The following is a 19,959-nucleotide window of genomic DNA, read 5'->3' as shown; positions in this document are numbered from 1 at the left end:
GAAGTTAAGTGTAGTGTAGTAGTGTGGTGTGGTCGGGGTGGGAGTACATATCAAACAGATTTGCTATGGCCATCTGCAGCTCTTTGCAGATTTGTAGATGAACTTGATCTGAATCAACTTTCTCTCTGCCCCTCTTAATTATCTTCAGTTGCTACACATGGCATCCAACAGCCATCAAAGAGGGTGAGACGTCCGTATGGGTTTGGAAGATAGTGGGCAGAGGAGATCCATAGATGAGAATAGTGGGGAGACGAGAGTGTCAGAGGCAACTGAGGGGCGGAAAAGGATTCAGGGTCTGGACAGTAACATGCAGGAAGTTGACAGATGATACTGAGATAGAGTGAGATAGAGTGGGAGAGAAATATTGGAAGCTGATTTTAGGCAGAATAGATTGGTTGATGGTAAAGGACATCAAGTGATGATGTGAAGTTTTGTGATGTGATTCTCAGTGAGAAAGAACAGAGAAGAGTGATTAGGAGCTTGTCAAAGGTTGAAATGAAAGTGTGATACACGGCACATGGTGCACACAACAAAATGTGTCCTCTGCATTTAACCCAGTGGGCAGCCATGAAAGGCGCCCAGGGATCAGTGTGTGGGGACGGTACCTTGTTCAATAGCACCTTTGGGATTTGAACCTTCCGGTTACAAGTCCGCTTCCTTACCCATTAGGCCACCACTGCCCAAAATGAGATGGACATCAGTAAAGAAAAGACTCAGGACTGCGCCTCTTTCTTAAAGACAGCGTCCTAGAGATCCAGCAGTGCAGCGATGAGGAAGCTTGAGAGGAAACTTTCTCATGTAGTGTGTGAGAAAGCATTATAACAGGTGTTCTGGGAGGAGAAAGTTCTCAGAGAGAACATACACTATGGAAATATGTTGGTAAGCTGCCCACAGCGCTTCGGAAACATTTCATTCAGTGTTTAGGACCAGAATCTAATTGAATTTATCTAATTTGTTTTCATAAACATGTATTCATATGCAGGCACCTGCATGTACTGTTCCGTGTTCTTTATTCCCTGTTGTCTCTGTCAGAACACACATCATGCACCAAACTTCCACAAAAGCCTATAATTAAAGGGAGCATTATTAGAGCTTTATTTTGTTTTTCCCTACTGCAAAAAGCTCCCTCAGACCTAGTTGTTTTGTAGGTTATAATTTGAGGTTTTTTTTTTTCCACGCTCGGTGCCAAGGCTGGGGTCTGGCACTATTGGTGCAACAGGCGCCGTCTTCATGCCCTGTGCAGCAGGTGGAAAAATGGGCTGTGCCAACCGTGGAGAGCAGGGCTTTGCTTTCAGTAACATGCAGAGGGAAAGAGAGAGAGAGAGAGAGCTAGAGAGAGAGAGAGCATTGCAACAGACCACTCGGCACAGTAGCTAATGCTCCACTGCACACATGGCGAACTTTAAAAACACATCGGTCAGACGCCCTGCTCGTAAAAGAAAGTTGCTCTTTTACTGCTTTTTGACGCCTAATGCGTTTACTTGCTTCTCTCTTACCCCCCTGCCTATGCCCCATTGTCACTCTGCTAAGTTCAATGTCAGCTGTACAGTAAATATATCTTTAGACCATGTGCAAACACATATGCATGGGAAATGACATGTGTCTGTGTCAAGGTTGCGCTGCTCAGCGTGCAGGAAACCATGCATAGATCCTCGTACCTAATTCTAGTCTGGTAAAATCTGGTAAATAGACATTACAGGCATATGAGTACAAACCCCTGATCATGATCATGTTACGAAAAAACATTACTACAAACATTCATGATGTGGACTCATGGCATGGAACCAAATGCATTTAATCCATTTTGGAATGAGCCGGAAACATAACAAAAGTGATGTGCTTATACGTAGAGATTCGTCAGGTCTGTGTCGAAATGGACAGGATAAGCCAGCGTCCTGCGTAGGAGCAAGCGCTCCCCAGCACTGCCTCAACGTACAAGGACTGTTTTATTGGGCCGCACATTCACAGACAATGTCTAAGGTCGGCACAGACCTAGGGATGAAAATAGCTTGGAATGTTCATCTCGCACACACTTAACAGTAGGCCAAGTTTTAATGTGAATCTCATTCTTTCAGCCACCTGGTAGTGAAATTGAAAACACTGCAACGTGGGTCACTTGCACTCTACAAGGGGAACGTGAAGGGACCAGAACGGCTGGATATGAAGTGAAGTGATTGTCACTTGTGATACACAGCAGCACAGCACACGGTGCACACAGTGAAATTTGTCCTCTGCATTTAACTCATCACCGTGAGTGAGCAGTGGGCAGCCATGACAGGCGCCCGGGGACCAGTGTGTGGGGACGGTGCTTTCCTCAGTGGCACCTTGGCGGTCCAGGATTCGAACCAGCAACCTTCTGATTACCTTAACCACTAGGCCACCACTGCCCCATTTAAAATAGACCGCTGGATATACGGATATGGTGACTGCGGGCTAGTTTTGGTTGGCCTTTTGCTTGTGTGCTTTTAGGCTACGTTTCTAGACTGATATTTCGAATTAGACCAGGCATTTGGTCATCAGTAATATATCAGACGAGAATTCCTCACGTACCACAATGTACTGTTCAGTCGACGCGTTGACGTCATGGCGCTCGTTAGAACAGCGCCAGAGAGAGAGACCCGCGAAAATTGGTCGTTTGAGAAACAGAAAAGAAAGAATACAGCCACGACACGGAGGCAATATTTCGGTTGTTTTCTGGTTTTGCCTTTTTTTTTTTTTTTTTTTTTTTGCTTAATCGTTTTGGTGTCGGTTGCGAGCGAGCCCCAGTGACGTCAGCGGCCGCGGTTATATAACCGAGAGCGAGCGTCGCGCCCGTCACCCGTCAGAAGGGCGCGCACGGTGACACGAATACCAGGCACACCCGTGGCGGTCATGTGCGACATAGTTCCACGAGGTACGCGGGGCCCTCGCGAGGCTCTCGAAGGAACGTCCCGCGGCCGCTGCGTGACCGTCGTCGCTCGTCTTGTGCAGAGTGACAATGGCGTTTCGGCGCACGCCGGACGCGCCACATGTGACAGTGCCGTGTTTTACCCGACCTGTTTGTTTCTGTACCAAACACGCAAAGTGTTCACCTAAAACCGGCTGTTTTCTACATCCATATGGTGGATCATCCATATGGTGGAGACCATTTTCTGGGAATCCACCAGATAACTAGACCATTGGTAAACAATTACACAAAACAAGAAAGAAAAACAGGAGATTAGGAGCTTTTAATTTTTATACAAACTGCCTGTCAGTAATGATATATCTTTGGTATTCCCTATTCCCTTTTTTTCATTCACAGAGAATCGTTAATATGTGTAATTTGGTTCCACCATCGCTGAACATGCTCCTGACGTGAGGAGCTGGTTTCAGGGGCCAACAAACAGCAGCAGGATGAGTTACAGGAACCGGTATTTCTTTAAATATATATATGGCTCAAAACTGAAGTCTAGATATTGTTCATCTTGTAAATGACTGATAATGATGGAATATCTGCATAGAGAGGAACTTCATCAGTTTCAGTGGAATGGTGTATTTATTAACCCAAGTCTGTCACTTTTAAAGCTTCACCGGTTATTGGAATCCCATGTTCAATGATCTTATTAGAGCTGATGACAGTGGCACTGATTAAAGAAGCAATACAACTAACCAAATTCACACATCTGCCAGTTGGATCAAGACCCCCTCACCCTGTACAGAAAGGTCAGCCAGTGTCTGTTAATAGAAAGCCGGAGTGAGAGTAAAAATAATGTGATGTCACATGTCACTTAACTAAAATGGATGTACCTTAGTGAGGCCACCTAAACATTAAGATTTTCTCATTTGTAAACCTATTTAAAGGATGAGGCCATTCATTCCTCCCAGCATTCTCAGTCCAGGCTGTCACAGAATGATGATCAACAGGTCATTCTCCTTTACTGTGACATATTATATTATTTTCATTTAAAAAAATGGATGTTATTTAATTATTAAATGAACTGTAAAGCCATGAGAACATAACGATGCATCAGTATCCATTTCCCTTTACCTCCTTCCCTACTCCCCTGCTCCACTCATCTGTGAGAGAAGGGGTTAAAAATAAAAGAGAGAGGGCTCTTAAAGGGCCGGTGCTCGGACAGGATTCCCAGGCAGCCGCTGCCTCCGCTCCGCCACCATTTCCGCCTGCCGAGTCACAGTAAGCAGCTCCTCCAGCGGCAGCGAGGCTAAGCTGGCAGGACATGGCCCAGTAACCCACTTTCCCCTTCCGCATGGGCCCCGTAACAGCACGGCATCGGCCACCGTGTCACCCGTTACCTAACGCTCTCCCTTTCGCCGCAAGCATGAGCACACAAGTTTGCATTCAAGGAGACCAAAAAAAAAATACTCTTCTACAAAAAAAAAGGGATGAATGATGAGGGTTTTTTTTAATGGCTGACTCAGATGCTTTGCTTGCACACAGCTGATGCTGGTAAAGGGCTGCCCGTGCTCAAATAAGAGTCTGACGTACACAATGTTAAATGAAAAGAAGGAATGACAATGAGGAAAAAAAAGAGACGGAGTGGGGGCGAAGTCATGTTAAGTTAAATAAGAGAGCGGATGTGTTGCCCTTGGCGATTGGCTCGCTTGAAAGCTTTACCTCATCGCATCGCCACTTAACCTCATTCGTACTCGCAGGGCAGTGTTACCCAATCACAGCTCGCCCCGGGGCCAGACTACGCACTTCCGATACAGTCACCGAGGACCCCCACCTACTCCGCTAATTGGAACCGAGTCCCCCCAACCTTATGAGCATAGGACAGCAGAAGGCAGGACAAAATGTCTAGTTACGTTCGTTCGACCTGTCATACCTCACAGCAAGCCCATCAGCCAGAGCCTAAAATAGCTTATTGTCCAAGACGTCTTAAAGCCAAGACGTCTTAAAGCCATCTTGGTCATGACTAGCCTCCTGTTTTAAAGAATGCAAAAAATAACACGCATCTAATCAGATAAAATGAGTTTTAAAAGTTTACGGTTGCACAGCTATTACTTGCATCAGCGCAACCCCTGCATGACATGCAAAAAACCACCAACATATTTCATACGAAGAACCATTGCCACGGCTTTCTTGCAGGGTTGCTGATGTGGTTATAACGTCCTTATAACACCTCTGTTATTACTCGCTTGCCAGGACATGCCAAATTCACATGGGAACAGTGAAAGTGAAACACCGTACAAATCAATGGTAACCACTCTAGTAACAAACAGTTACGAAACAGCACATGTTCAAAGGTGTGACTTATGCGGCTGAAACCGAAATCTCCAGAAGAACGAGGACTTGATAATGGCCCGTCTGCAGTAGGACACAACACTCCTCTGAGAGCTCTTCAAGGCCTAAGTGGCTCTGAACGATTGTGTCATTGAATACGGAGACCTCGGCAATTTCCAGAGCGCCAGAGGAGGTTCATTATCACTCAAGAGGGTCACGCTGGTCCCCAGGCAAACTAACAGCAGCTAAGAAGGTGAAGTAGGAGGACCCACAAGGAAACAGAAGACTGAAGATAGGGGAGGATAAAAAATATTCACAACTGGCATCTTGGTTACTTGCACAATTTTTAATGGCCTTGATCAGTAGATTTCAGACAGCAGACATCTGTTTAACCTGCTAAATAGAACCTGCATGCTGAATCTTCTCGTTTATTTCAAGTGATGAAATATACAGCATGAGTCTTATGCAATATATAGGGAAAATCAGGAACATGGAAGACGTGACCATGCCACACCTGTCCTCCAGGAACACCATTGGCTGTCCATTGCATATGACATTCAGTACAGGCTGTTTCCATGACCTTTAAATTACCCCTCATCATCTTACAGTACTGGTTCATCCATACGCACCAGCCCATCCCCACCCAACTCCGGAATCTCTGTTGGTTTTAGATCTTCCTAAACGTACAAACCTCTTCCAATCCACTTTGATTTCCTTATCTTACATGTCTGTTCCTTGTGACTGATGACCTATGTAAAGTGGCCTTGGTTTGGAGGAAAGGCCCTATATAAATTACATTTTGTATATGATTATTTATTTATATTTGCTTTTAAGCCATAGGGCAGTCAAGATGTAGGGAATCCAAAGGTTTAGACCAGATCCATGTTATCCAAGCAGGACAATAGTAATGTTTCGTACGGGCCTTTCAGATGTTACAGAATACAGAAATCTGACCTTTTCTGTAAAATGGTCAGTGCCGCAGATTGACTTAAATGTGGCCCAGACATCAAATCCGTAAAAACATTTTTTCTTCAGATTATGTTGGATCAAAAGGTCACAATTACAACCTGCTACTTGTTGGTAAAGAATTGGTGCGTAGAGTTAATCTGCAGTATAATACACCAACAATATGAGCAAAGGCCTGCGTGTGGATCCTATCAGGGTTATTCTACAGGGATCCAACTGTGCCTTAGGCTACATCCACCCCTGTATCCGGGGATGAACCCCCCCCCCCAACCAAATCCAGGCCATGACGTCACTGCAGCCAGCTCATGATTCTCAAGTCATGTGTTACATAACAAGCAGCCTTTTTCATAATTGCTTTTAGTTTGGGAAAGGGTATATTAAAATATGCGCAATTTTTAACATGTAAAGCGCAGAATTGTGAACGCAAACCTTTTTTTTCATGAAGACATGGTAAAATCCAGCATGGAAAAATATGAAACAAGGCACCCCCCACCCCACCCCCACGGAATGTCCTGACTGAAGCATATGCTGTTCATTGCAACAATTTATTATTATTATTTATTTTCTTTTTTTTTGCAAATGGTCAATGTATTATTATTTAACACACATCATTTAACGCTGTCATTTAACATGAGTTTCCCTCTGACAACTTTACCAGCAGACCTGACAGTCCATCTGGCTGTCAGGTTGCATTACACAGTTCAACGTATAAAGTGAACACAAGCAAGCAATATAATGAGACAAAATGTTTTCTCTAGCTAATGGCAACTTCGCGTTTCGGACATGCACCGCTTTCGGTGCATCTATAATTTACGCTCAAACTCCGTAAAAAAAAAAGAAAAAGAGTTTACTCACCGGCGGCAAGTACGCGTCGTTTCCAAAAGAGCGTCGTAACGATTCGCGCGCTTGGAGGAGCAGACGGGGCTTTTCAGCCGCCTCGCCTCGCTCGTGAAGCCGAGTTATGTAACTGGCACCGTTTCTGCGGGCAGCGAGTGACTTCCAGGCGCTCTTTTCATTCACCGATGTTCATTTTCCGACCCACACGCCTCGCTCTTTTACGTCACCGCCGCGTCGCCGCGCCGTAAACGGAGCGGGGGCGTGGCGGAGCGCCGCCAGCCGCACGCGGATTGGTTGGGGGCGGGCGAGGGCGGGGCGCGGATGGCGGCACGAGGAGCCGGGGCCGGGGTTGCCACGTCCGCTTATAGCTAGCGACTTTAGGCTGGCTGGCGCTTTTTCTACGTTGTAGCTCCTCACATGGTTCAAATTGCGGGAATAAAAGCTGTGAAGCTGCGCTCTAAAAAACAACAACTTTTAATTAACAGTTATATTATTGTTCCTAAAATAATCATGTCAATGTTGTTTAATTGGGGCCGTACAGTTTGCGACTTGATCTCACAGCCCCAAGGCTGTACGTTTTAATCGCAGCTCGGACCTTGTGTGTGCGAGTTTGCATTCCGTGTGGGCGTGGGTTCCTCCCGCCATCCAAAGAGAAAGAAGAGAAAGTGAAGAGATTGTCATTATGACAAATGTGTCCACTGAATTTAACCCATCTTCCTTACTTTGCTCAGTGGCACCTCAGTTGTACCTTCTGTGGTTCGGTTTGGGATTTGAACCTGCAACCTTCTGATCACGGGCCGCTTCCTTACTTAAGCCACCACTGCCCCAGTCATGTACACTGCTCAAAAAAACAGTAACAGAACAAAAAAAAAAGATATTAAGTGCATAGTTAAATAAAATGAAAATAAACATTGCTTTTAAAGAAATAAACCAACTCTTAATGGTGAAATCACTGTTCGCCACGTCCCATATTTGCGGGTGCGCCTTGGAGGGCCGCACCTGGCAACCCGTGGAGCCCGGCGCGCTCGCCGCTCTCGGTCCGGGCCCGCTGTGGGTGGGGGCGGCGCCGCGCCGCGCCACCGGGGATTTAAAGGCGCTCCTGCTCGTGACCGCCCGGCTAAACTCATGGCGCCCTTCCACCCTGCCGACGTGTTTCTGTTACAAAACGCCCGCGTTAAAATTAGGTCCGCTCTGGCGCTCCGCCGGCCGGCGCGTCCGCAAGGTCTCTCTCTCTCTCTCTCCCTCCCTCTGTCGGTGTCTTTCTCTTCCTCTCTCACCCTTTCTTTCTCTCTCTCCCTCTCTCTCTGTCGGTAACCCGTGTGACGTGTTCGGTGTCTCGTTACACAACAAGCATTGTTTCATAAGGCGCGTTTGCACACTTCTGGCTTTAGTTGCCGCTCCGGTGTGAATGTTGAATGAACTGTAACAGCGCGTCACTGCGCCTACTTTTTTTTTACCTCTAGGCCGCCAGGATCGCAACATTTCCATTTCCCTTTGTACCCTAAACAGAACAAAAAGGTAAACTGCTTCTAATAAGACGGGACCCACCAAAGAAAGAAAACAATCCCTGCCCGCTTGCGACGAGCTGCACCCCAGTGGCGTGTTTCGGTTTAATTGGATCGGGCTGGAGGGGACTTTAACTAGGTCGCATGGAGCAGTGATTGCCATCTGGTGACGGGTCGCTTCCCTGCTGCACTGCAAACGATACGAGCGTCGATGAAGCGATCACCGGGCAAATTGGACCTCAGAGGGCAAGGTAGTTAGTGACAGTGGGAAGGGGGGCAACCCCGGTGTTACTGTAAAATCTGCTGGATGCCAACTGTACTATTTTGGACATTACAGTCCATCGTTATGAGTCATTTTCAATCCCACTATGACATTTTGCTTCGTCTGTTCCAATCAGTCATACTTGCAGAGGCTTTCTACCCCCCATTTGCTCATTATAAAAAAAAAAAACACTCTCAGAAAAAAAAATCTTTGAATATTGTAAATGATCCCCTTGTTTCCTAAGACTGGGAAAACTTGGATGCAAGGAAGAGTTTGCGTGTTCATCTGACACCATTGCCTCATGCACATCCTGCTTGGCCAGGGTGTCCAGGAAAAGAAAGTGAGATGGTTTTATACGCACAAAGGAGACCAACTGCCTCATGGCGTGAGTCACGGTGCTCTTTCTTACTTTATTTTATTTATTTTTTTTAGCACGCCTGTGCCGGCCATCGGACCATCGTTATCAGCACTTGACCAACATATTTTCTTGCCAAGTGTCACTAAGTACCAATTACCAGTCCAGGCTGCTGTTCTTCTTAAATGGTTTTAAAGTGAAGTGATTGTCATTGTGATTCACAGCACAGCACACGGTGACAGTGTGTGGGGACGGTGTTTAACTCAGTGGCACCTTGGTGGATCGGGATTCAAATCGACAACCTTCTGATTATGGGGCCACTTCCTTAACCGCTAGGCCACCACTGCCCCGTTAGTGTTTCACTTATACTGTATTCTGGCATTAAGCTGACTGTTCATGGGTCCATTTTAAGAATGCTTGGAATGGAAGTCGCCGAATAATCATGCTCTGGTTGGGAGTGGGCGCCAGGTACGTCCGCGGTTCATTCCAGGCTGACACTTGACAGAACAGGGATCTTCTGGCAAGAAATATCCTTGCAGAGAATGCCAGTCGCGCGCGATTATCACATAGCATCAAGGATTAGTGAAAATGAGCGAGAAGGCCTGGCGAGTTCCGTAACACATGCCGTGGTGAAATCTGTGACAATCACGCTGCACTGGAACATTTCGGGGTGACTGTAGTGCTTTTTAGCCCCCTGGTACTGGGCCAGAGGCCAGAGGCCCTTTCATACAGCAGAGAAATTATCTGGTGACAAATCCACATTAAACAGGTTTGTCGTATTTGGACCGAACTGCTTGGAAATGTAAAGATAATGAGACGGAGAGAGGGACCGGGGGGTGGAGTCTATCTCCATGGCAATTGTTGCTGCCCAGTGAATCACCCTTGGTTACTATTGCACAATCAAAATACAGGATGCGAGTGCAACCTGTGTCCATGGCGACAGAGCCGATGTCTCTTCTGTTTCGGGAGGAGACGGGGACAGCGGATCGCCCAGCCCAACTCGCCGCAACAGAACCACACACGAGTGCTGCAAAGTGCGACATTCTCAACTCCATGGTAGTAAAGCACAAATAAAAGGTTGTGTACATTTGAAACGGCGTCCTGCTCAGAAAAAAAACTATTATCTTCAGCCCTCTGGCGTGCCAGTAAAGTAGAACGACTTCTCAGTTATTCTCTGCTTTTAGTTTGAACATTTTCTGGATGCGATTCTTCGATCTTTAATGACTGCGCAATGGAGTTGCAGGAGCTCCTGATGCTCCGTGTTATCCCAGCACGATGTGAGAATGTTGCAGAGATCCACCCCCACTCCCTGTTCACACACACACACACACACACACACCTGGCTGTGCAGTGCAGAAATGAGAAGCCTTGCACAACTCCTTATTCCTCCCCGACTGTGTGAGCCACACAGAGGGCAGGGCAGTGTTCTAAGCCATCTTCCAACATATGTGATTATTGATCAGTATGGTATATTGGTGTGTGTGTGTGTGTGTGTGTATATATATATATATGGTATATTGGTCAGCTGATTGCAAATTTAAACAAAACTCTGGACCATGACTAGTTAATCCACTGTTTCGATTTTCAGTTTTCTGTAATGTGGATCTGTAATTGCACAGTGAACAAAAAAATAAATAAAATAATAATTTGCATAATAACTGTCCTGTTACGTTCTGGTAATGCAATCTGACGGAATCACCCTCACATTCTGGCAAGAACCAGCGTTGGGAAGGTTACTACTTAAAAATAAAAGACCAGGGTACTAGTAATGTAGGGGTTATGTGACAAACACTAAACTGTAATGAGTAAAAGTGACTCGTTACACGCTGGCAAGGACGTGAAATCTAGAAAAATATCTCAGGAATTATAAAAGAAACCTGCTGGGTTATTTCAGCATGTGACCGCGGGTCTGACGAACAGTTTCAGCAGTTACAGGGGCCTGGGTCAGGACAGGCCCCCGTCCTGGGAACAGCCTCCCCGTCTCGCGTTCGGACCCAGACGTGTTCTCACTGTTTCCTGCGCTGGCTCGAGCTTTTCCGTTTTGCTGGACAAATCTTTTGTGGCTGATATTTTCTGAGCCGGCGTTAAACTATGCACGTGAAACCATGTCTAAAGTGATAGAAAGCACCTTGTGGACACAGAGGTCACATGAAGAGAAGACCTAGAGAAGACCTCTTCATGTCGAGTTCTATCACAACGTCACCCAGAAGCCAAACAACACGACTTCAGCATTTACTGTTTATTTGCAAAACGAGATTTGCGGGTGCAGGAAGCCGGGCGACATTCCGCCACGTTCTGCCTACCTCTGGTGGGACACGGAATGACACTGGCAGGCCGGTGTGTCCAGGAATCACTTTTTTAGCATGTTTATAGAATTCAGCCATGGAAGGTATCTATTACGAAGGACTCGGTATTTTCCCTGTTGTCCTGAACACGGTGGCGCTGAAGGGCAGGTTCTTTCCAGGTCTGATCAAATTAGTACAATGTGTTGGCTTCAACTTACATGGATAAAGAAAAAGAGGGTGGAAAATGACCTCCGTCATGTCAGCACTCAAGGAGTACGGCTCCCACTTAAATCTGAATACGCGTGTGTATGAACCGTACAGGACCATCCCAACACAAACGCAAAGTGGGCTTCTCGAACTCTCAGTCCTGTTTTCCCTCTCTCCACTGTTGTGATCCCTCATTCCATGCGGCATAGACGAACAGTCCCAGGACCACATGCACGGCCACCACTGCCACGATGGCAGCGTAGAAGTAGCTGTCATTACTGGAGTATCCCAAGGAGCCTGCGAAGCAGGAGAGAAAAAGAAATCAATTTCTGACACACACCCACTATGTACACATCACAATGAAATATAGTATGCATGCATTAAAATATATTTTAAAAGTTTACGTCATAAAAACTGTCTTGTGTGCAACAACAAAGCACAACTCCCTCTAAATATGTATATATACACATATAAGTGAGTTAAGTGATTGTCATTGTGAAACACTGCAGCACAGCACACGGTCACACAATCGGAATGAATGAAACATTCTCCTTAAATACTTTGTTCTTTACATAGTTGACAACAAAATCACAAAAATTAGTGATGGAAATCAAATTTATCAACCCATGGAGGTCTGGATTTGTAAACACACCCCAAATGAAAGTGGAAAAACACACTACAGGCTGGTCCAACTTTGATGTAATGTCCATAAAAACAAGTCAAAATGTATGACCTCCCTACAACGCCTGTAGGATGGTGGATGGAGCAAGACATGATGTCCCAGCTCAAAGGTCATGCTGGAGGATGTTGCAGACAGCAGAACGTTCTAGATGGCGTCTCCAGACTCAGTCACATATGCTCAGTGTGAACCTACTTTCATCTGTGAAGAGCACAGGGCACCAGTGGCAAATTTGCCAATCTTGCAAATCCCGAATGTGCTGCATGGTGTTGGGTTGTAGGCACGACCCCTCACCTGGACATCGGGCCCTCATACCACCCTCATGGAGTCTGTTTCTGACCATTTGAGCAGACACATGCACATATGTGGCCTGCTGGAGTTCATTTTGCAGGGCTCTGGCGGTGCTCTTCCTGGTCCTCCTTGCAGGCAGAGGTAGCGTCCTGCTGCTGGGTTATTGCCCTCCTACACCCTCCTCCACATCTTTTTTTTTTACAGCATTTACAGCATTTCATCTCCTGATGTACTGGTCTCCTGGTAGCGCCTCCCTTCTCTGGACACTACGCTGACAAGACACAGAAAACTTTCTTGCCACAGCACATTGATGTGCCATCCTGGATGACCTGCACTACCTGAGCCACTTGTGTGGGTTGTACACCACCAGCATTCAAAAGTGACCCAAACATCAGCCAGAAAGCATAGGATCTGAGAAGTGGTCTGTGGTCACCACCTGTAGAACCACTCCTTTATTAGGGAAGTCTTGCTAATTGACCCTGACAAAAGTCAGGTCGCTTATCTATTTTGAAGAAACTCCTGCTATTAACCTGACTTTTAATTAATCAATTGGTGTTAGAAATAGCTCATATGAAAAGCTAAAACCTACCAAATTAACTTTAAAATTTAATCAAGACAGATAGGTCAAAAGTTGGCGAGACAAAAGTTAACAAATTTACTGCAAATATAAAAATATGTCAGCAAATTAAGTAGTGGTGCTGTGAGATTAATATCTTGTATGACCTCCATGAGCTTTAAGGACTGCATCCATGCGGTTTGGCAAGGATTCATACAATTTATTGATGAAGTCATCAGGAATAGCAAAGAAAGCAGTCTTGCATGCCTCCCAGAGTTCATCAATATTCTTTGGTTTCGTCTTCCATGTTTCCTCTTTCATCCTACCCCACACATGCTCAATGATGTTCATGTCTGGTGACGGGGCTGGAGCATCTTGATCTTCTTTGCCTTGAGGAACTTGGAAGTATGTGATGGAGCACCATCCTGCTGCAGAATTTGGCCTCCTTTATGGTTGGGAATATAAAAGGTAGCAAACTTTTTTGGGTATTTCAGACTATTGATCCACCCTGAAGATCTCTCACACCCCCCCATACTGGACGTAACCCCAGACCATGATTTTTCCACCACCAAACTTCACTGTTTTCTGAGTGAATCTCGGATCCATGCGGGCTCCAGTAGGTCTCCTGCAATATTTGCAGCGACTGTGGTGTACTTCAACAGAAGTCCACCTTCTGCCACTTTTCCAGCATCCATCCTTTTAGCAGGCTGTGAGTACAGTTTTTCAATCGAGACAGAATCCGACAAACTGTTCTGCTTGACCAGGTCTCGTGGAGCTCTTCTGCAGTGGAACATGGGCTGACCTTGGATTTTCAAGCCAACAAACGGTCCTCTCGAGCAGTTGTCTTGTGGGGTCTGCCTGACCTGGGCTTGTCAAAAACGTCCCCAGTCTCTTCAAATCTTTTTTTTTTATCCTCTGTACTTGCTGAGACACATTGAAGGTGTCTGCCACATCAGCAGGGGATCTGGTCTTCAGCCTCTTGATAATCAACACTTCAGTCTCAGGGTGAATATTAGGCATGTTTGCAGAGGTCTAGTTGCAGTTGATGTGAAGGTCTAGTAAACTGGGGTTCTTTTATACACCTGACACCTAATTGATCCATAAATTAGTCACAGATGAAGCTCATATGACAAGGCGACAACACTTATGTCTTTGCAAAAATGGACTCAATGGGCTTTACCAAGCTTTGAATATTAGAATACTTGCACTGAAACATTATTACAAAAGCTGTTGGGAATAAAATGAGCCATTTCTTGTAAAGAAAAAAAATATTGATTAGAAATATATTTCAGCGGCACTTGAGGTAAATTTGTGCACAAGTGACAGGACTTTTGTCAGGGACTGCATAATTTCCACCTGTTGTCTATTCCATTTGCACAACAGCATGTGAAATTGTTTGTCAATTTCACATAAGTGTGATTGACTTGGTGTTACAATGGGTTGTTTAAGTGTTCTTTTGAACAGTGTGTGTCTCTGTTTGTGTGTGTGTGTGTGTGTGTGTGTGTGTGTATATATATATATATATATATATATGTATGTGTGTGTGTGTACAGAGTGGGCCATTTATATGGATACACCTTAATAAAATGGGAATGGTTGGTGATATTAACGTCCTGTTTGTGGCACATTAGTATATGTGAGGGGGCAAACTTTTCAAGATGGGTGGTGACCATAGTGGCCATTTTGAAGTTGGCCATCTTGGATCCAACTTTTGTTTTTTCAATAGGAAGAATGTCATGTGACACATCAAATTTATTGGTAATTTCACAAGAAAAACAATGGTGTGCTTGGTTTTAACATGTTGGTTTCATGAGTTTCTGACCACTTATAAAATGTGTTCAATGTCACCAACCATTCCCATTTTATTAAGGTGTATCCATATAAATGACCCACCCTGTATATATGTGTGTGTTAAATATTATTATTAGTGCACTTTTAAGTGAATAATTGAGCTGATTAAGTTTTGGTCGTCTGCATCTAAACAGGGCCCGATACACGGTTCACATCCACCACCTCCACATGGAATGGGGGGATTAGCGCAAGCCAAGAAGAGAAGGCTGCATACAGCCGCATTTTCTTGCTGGGTTGATATCACTCATTTCAGCAGAACATGACCCCGGGGGTAAAGCTGGTCTGTGACGTTAAAATGCAGCGCTGTGTGAACCTGCACACTCGTCATCAATCACACAGCCGAGGGCACAAGGCCATGCTTCTCAATTTAGGCTGGAGGGACTGGATTTTAATTACACCAAATATCATTTCAAATTTATTTCACCAAGTCTTTGAAAATAATTTCACTCCAACGGGCATTTTCTCAAGGGTTGGCATGCAATGATGAACAACCATAACCTATAATGCTTCACCCAGGCTGAAACCCACAATTTATTACAGGCCTATAAAAGAAACCGGTCCACCTACCTTCAAACACGTAAGCTTTTGTGGCAAAATAGAGCCCTATCGGCAATGTTATCATCATGATGGTGAAAAATAACAGGGTCTTCAACACAGACAGCAATGACGCGCCATCATCTCTAAGAGGAAAAAAGTGACAATGATCATTGTTGTGAACACAGCAATTCTGTGACCAGGCAATATCTGTTGCCAAATTACATATAACAAACTGAGATGACATAAAAGCAATAGCAATATGATATTATCACAGTATACATGTTGGTCTTGGTGATAAGAGGGTTCTAGGCTTTCCTGCCAATGCAGTTATTAAAGCAAGACTCCTGCAGTGCCTCCTTGTGGCAACAAATCATAAAAAAATGCACCCCTGGGCCTTTAGCCTCTTTAGTTGCCTGAATCTAAGATGCCTTGAAGGTTCAGGCGTGCTGGAGGATAAATAATGGCCACCGAGGACACTCATCAATGTCACTGCAGTCTCTGGAATGATCTCAAAGTGACGCAGAACTCAAGCCACAGACCTGCTGGATCTGCTTCCGCATTCCGCCTCTCGGCAATCTTTCGCAAGCAGAAGACGATTGACTTTCATAATAGAACGACATGAAACAATCCAGGCCTTTCTACTGTATTATATACTGTATGCTGTGCAAACAATGGCCTTTTTGTGATGAAAATGTTTGCTTAGAATTATTTATTTGCGTGACCTAAAATGTGATGCGAATAATCCGATGCTGAAAATTTTCTAAACCAATTCCCTCTGCACAATGACAGAAAGGAATTCAGAAGATTAGCCTCAGTACATCACAAACACAGATATAATTAGTGGTTTATTAATCACAACAGCAACCCAGCCAGTGGGAACTGGTGCCGGTCCCAAGCCCGGGTAAATGAGGAGGGTCCGACATAAAACTTTCGCCCACGACCACTAACAGCAGCAGTCCAAGGACAAAGAAGAAGACCCCCCCCCCCCCCAGGATATTGTAGTAGCCTCAATGTGCAATTTGCAGAATTGTGTGTAGATTTATTTTAAATAGATATTGGTTCTAGATGACCATGTGTGTTTCAGATGTCCTCTACTCATATTGTGCATTCCTATTTTCGACTCGTCCAGATTGTTTATTATATTTTGGCCAATGCCTTGCCAGTCAGGTCATATGGGCTTTTAGGAACAATGGTTTTAATTGCCCAACAAAAGGAAACTGAAACATATGACATCTTATCCACATCTCCTGACTGGTACCAACAACACATTTTTCGCCCATTGGTTTACGTGTAACAGATGTCTTTTTTTAAGATATTCTTACATTTCCTTTTTTGCCCAGCGTCACGATCACACCAGGACATGAAAGAAACTGATTGTCAAGTGATTGTCATTGTGATACACGCGACTCCGACACGGTGACACAACAAAATGTGACCCATCACCCTTGGTGAGCAGAGGGCAGCATTGACAGGCGCCCGGGAAGTAGTGTGTGGGGTCGGTGCTTTGCTCAGAGGCACCATGGCGGATCGGGATTCGGACCTCAACCGAAGGGCTGCTTCCTTAACCACTAGGCCACCACTGACATGATGCTGCAAGAAGGCAAAAGACGATCCAGACTTCTCTGGACATTCTGTCCCCTAAACATGATCTAATAGGGGGTATTTACACCCAGGCGGCCTCATCGTGTCACAAGGCAACCACTATGACATGTTGTCGTGCCAGACTCGAGCTGAAAATAGACTAAAAACATGTGCTTTCATCATAAGTTTAGTCTCCTCTATTGGGTTTTTATGATTCTTTTTGATGAATCATTGCGTAGCCAAAACCTTCCTTTTTAGGAAACACTAGTGCTCCAAAGTACACAATATTCCATAAAGCTCCACCACATGCTAGCCGGCGTTAGCGGCGAGCTAGCGCCGCCGCGAGGGAGGAAGGTCGGGCCGCACGTACGTCCTGAGGTCCGGCGCCGCGCCGGACGCGGAGTCGGGAGCGGCCCGGCCGTAGCTCTCCATGGCTGCGCAGCCGCCGCACTTTCAGCGTCGCGTCGAGACACCCGGCGCCATGGAGTCGACAACGTTCGCCGCCTACAAGAGTCGTGCGAGCTCCGTGTCAAAATAAGAGTCTGGATCTGGATGAAGACGTCTCTGACCATTGTTGTTAAATTAATTATTTTTTCTTTTTAATGTAAACTTCATTAATTCATTTATTCACTCACTCACTCACTCACTCACTCATTCATTCCCAATCCTTGAATGAGTGTCCATCATGTCACGCTCGTCCCAGATGCTGTTTCTGCTATATTCATTTTACTAAATTCTGTCAGTCTCTCTCTAAATGTCCATTGTTTCTTTATTTGAACTGGAACTGTTCATGGACCCAAAATTAACTGTATTATGTTTTTATTGAATTAAATTATTTTTAGAACGCCCACCGGGCCTTCTTCTCCAGACTGCTTATGTGAAATGATAACTCTGTACACAGTTCTAAGCCGATTTTGGAGAGTGGCTTTAAGCGTTTCCTTTGCACTTTCCATTAATAGGAAGCATGCTTCAAGGCATCGTTTTCACTGTTTGCATTACTTATCTGAAAGTGGAATCTTGGGGGATTTGATAGGGGAGAAAAAGACAGCCTGTAGGTGGAAGTTCACATCCAAGGTTCTGCAGGCAACGTGTTAAGCCTAAATAAATGCATTCAAGGGATTTATAGATTTAATTTTATCCATTTTTTTCCCACCCACAAAAAACCGCTAGCGAATGAGGATTTAATTTTAAGCATGGCAGATGCTGGGACCTCCTCCAGAGGGAGCTAGCACTGCACTTTTGGCATCTAGACCCCGCCAGAGGTTTGTCTCAGTTGCCATTTAACTCCTGCATCTTTTACAACAGCTACAGCGGTTAATGCCACTTGCCAAGGTGAGGGGTGCCTTTCAATTATGTATGGCTGCGCACTCAGATGGAGAACGATACCAGTTTTCAGAAGATATGCCTCGTGCTCCGATCAGAGCAGAAATCTGAAATTCAGTGCGCCTATGAGGACATGGCTCCGTTCCTGGAGGGAGGGATCCACATAATTTTAACATTTCTAATTAATATTATATCACAGTGCATTGACAATACAGGCCTCAATAAACCGTCCAAAAAAGGGCAGAACTGAGTCCACCTGTCTTTTAACCAAACATCCCTTCATCAGCTGTTTTGTAAGGGCAAAGCATCATGGCGTTTTATTCATTTTTGCTGAGGTGGCCGAAACATGAAGAAAAGTGCCCGTCTCTGAGAGGGGTCACAGGCCTGGGTAATGAAATCAGTCTGCTCATCACCTCAATGTTTTCAGGACCATGGCTACGGAGAAAGGACCATCACTGCATCGCCCCAGGGTGACTCCGAGGGCACTGGGCAGGAGAGAGCGACTGGTGTCGAAAGGTCGGGCGAGGTCAAAGGCGAGCGTGAGCATTTTCTGCTTAATTACACTGTGTTGTGAAAGTAGGAGTGACAGACGAAGCAGAACAGAAGCAGGCCGATCTCAAAAGCTCCCCTTGTAGTAGACACACATCAAAATATTTCCACCAGAATGTCCAGATAATTACTAATTATGTGAACGAATATGCACAAGTGGACGTTTTTCATTTAAATCTCTACAAATGGCCGCAGACACACACACACACACACACACACACACACACAAGCTCAGAAACACACCGGGAACTTTAATCAACCTTGTTGTGTTTGCACTAAAACAAAGAAAGGTTCCTTGTGTTGAGGGTTACTTGAGGGTAATTTTTCTATTGCATTACATTTAGTTCTGCTCTGACCACTGCCATTTTAGGAGGTGTTTCACCGGTAACCGTGTAACTGGGTCTGGGTTTATTATGCTCTCGTGATAATGCCGGAGCACAATCGTACCTGTGAATGTTAAAAATACAACATCGTCCCATGCAGAATTACATCGGCTTTCTTCCTTTTCAGGCTCATTAGCTACTCACTCACACCTACATCCATTAACCATGTATTCCACCCGGGGGTCATGTGGCTTATCTGATTTTCTGCTCACCTTCTACAGAAGCTCATCAAGCAGCTTAGTCAAGGACAGACACCCAAAAGGAGATGCACGATGGACCTTAAAATCCCTTACTTTATTAAAATAATTATACAGTTTGTTTAATGACCGCCCCGCTGGATTGTCCGTCAGAGGAAAATGTGTTGCTTTCATGATTCCTTTAACACCCTCTGGTTTATTTTTGTAATGATGCAACGAATCAGCCCCATCCCAGGATTGTCTGACAGGGTGTAAAACTGCAGCCCCCTGAAACCGTCAGCTGCTGTTTACCGCATTTATCGACTGAAAAATCTGACAGCGAGGCAGACGCTAGCCTGCTGGTGTTAATTCATTCTTTCTTCTAAGTATTCCGAATGCCGGCTGAGGGA

The 19,959-nt window shown here is 45.2% G+C and overlaps 2 protein-coding genes across 2 annotated transcripts in view; both read right to left on the bottom strand.

Annotated features, from left to right (window-relative positions):
- Positions 1-7,226, bottom strand: part of npas2 (neuronal PAS domain protein 2) — a 48,489-nt gene extending 41,263 nt beyond the window's left edge. The window contains exon 1 of the mRNA XM_028982510.1: positions 7,028-7,226. The gene's annotated coding sequence lies outside the window, so the exon portion shown is untranslated. The remainder of the gene's footprint in view (positions 1-7,027) is intronic.
- Positions 7,227-11,355: 4,129 nt separating this feature from the next.
- Positions 11,356-17,639, bottom strand: vma21 (vacuolar ATPase assembly factor VMA21). The gene is made up of 3 exons (XM_028982604.1): positions 17,489-17,639; positions 15,568-15,680; positions 11,356-11,920 (listed from the first exon to the last, which is right to left on the bottom strand). The coding sequence occupies exons 1-3, from the start codon at positions 17,548-17,550 to the stop codon at positions 11,778-11,780; spliced, it is 318 nt and encodes a 105-aa protein (XP_028838437.1). The 5' UTR covers positions 17,551-17,639; the 3' UTR covers positions 11,356-11,777.
- Between the last annotated feature and the right edge of the window lie 2,320 nt (positions 17,640-19,959).

This window comes from Denticeps clupeoides, chromosome 6 (assembly GCF_900700375.1).
Source record: "Denticeps clupeoides chromosome 6, fDenClu1.1, whole genome shotgun sequence".
Classification (NCBI taxonomy): Eukaryota; Metazoa; Chordata; class Actinopteri; order Clupeiformes; family Denticipitidae; genus Denticeps; species Denticeps clupeoides.
The sequence above is the reverse complement of the archived record's forward strand: the minus strand, read 5'-3'. Positions and strand labels throughout refer to the sequence as shown.

Bases quoted from the DNA above. Each gene is read 5' to 3' on its own strand.
- vma21 (XM_028982604.1), bottom strand. From the start codon at position 17,550: ATGGAGAGCTACGGCCGGGCCGCTCCCGACTCCGCGTCCGGCGCGGCG. The intron at 15,681-17,488 runs GTACGTGCGGCC...TTTTCCTCTTAG, and splicing joins GCGGCGCCGGACCTCAGGAC to AGATGATGGCGCGTCATTGC. The intron at 11,921-15,567 runs GTAGGTGGACCG...CCTGCTTCGCAG, and splicing joins AAAAGCTTACGTGTTTGAAG to GCTCCTTGGGATACTCCAGT.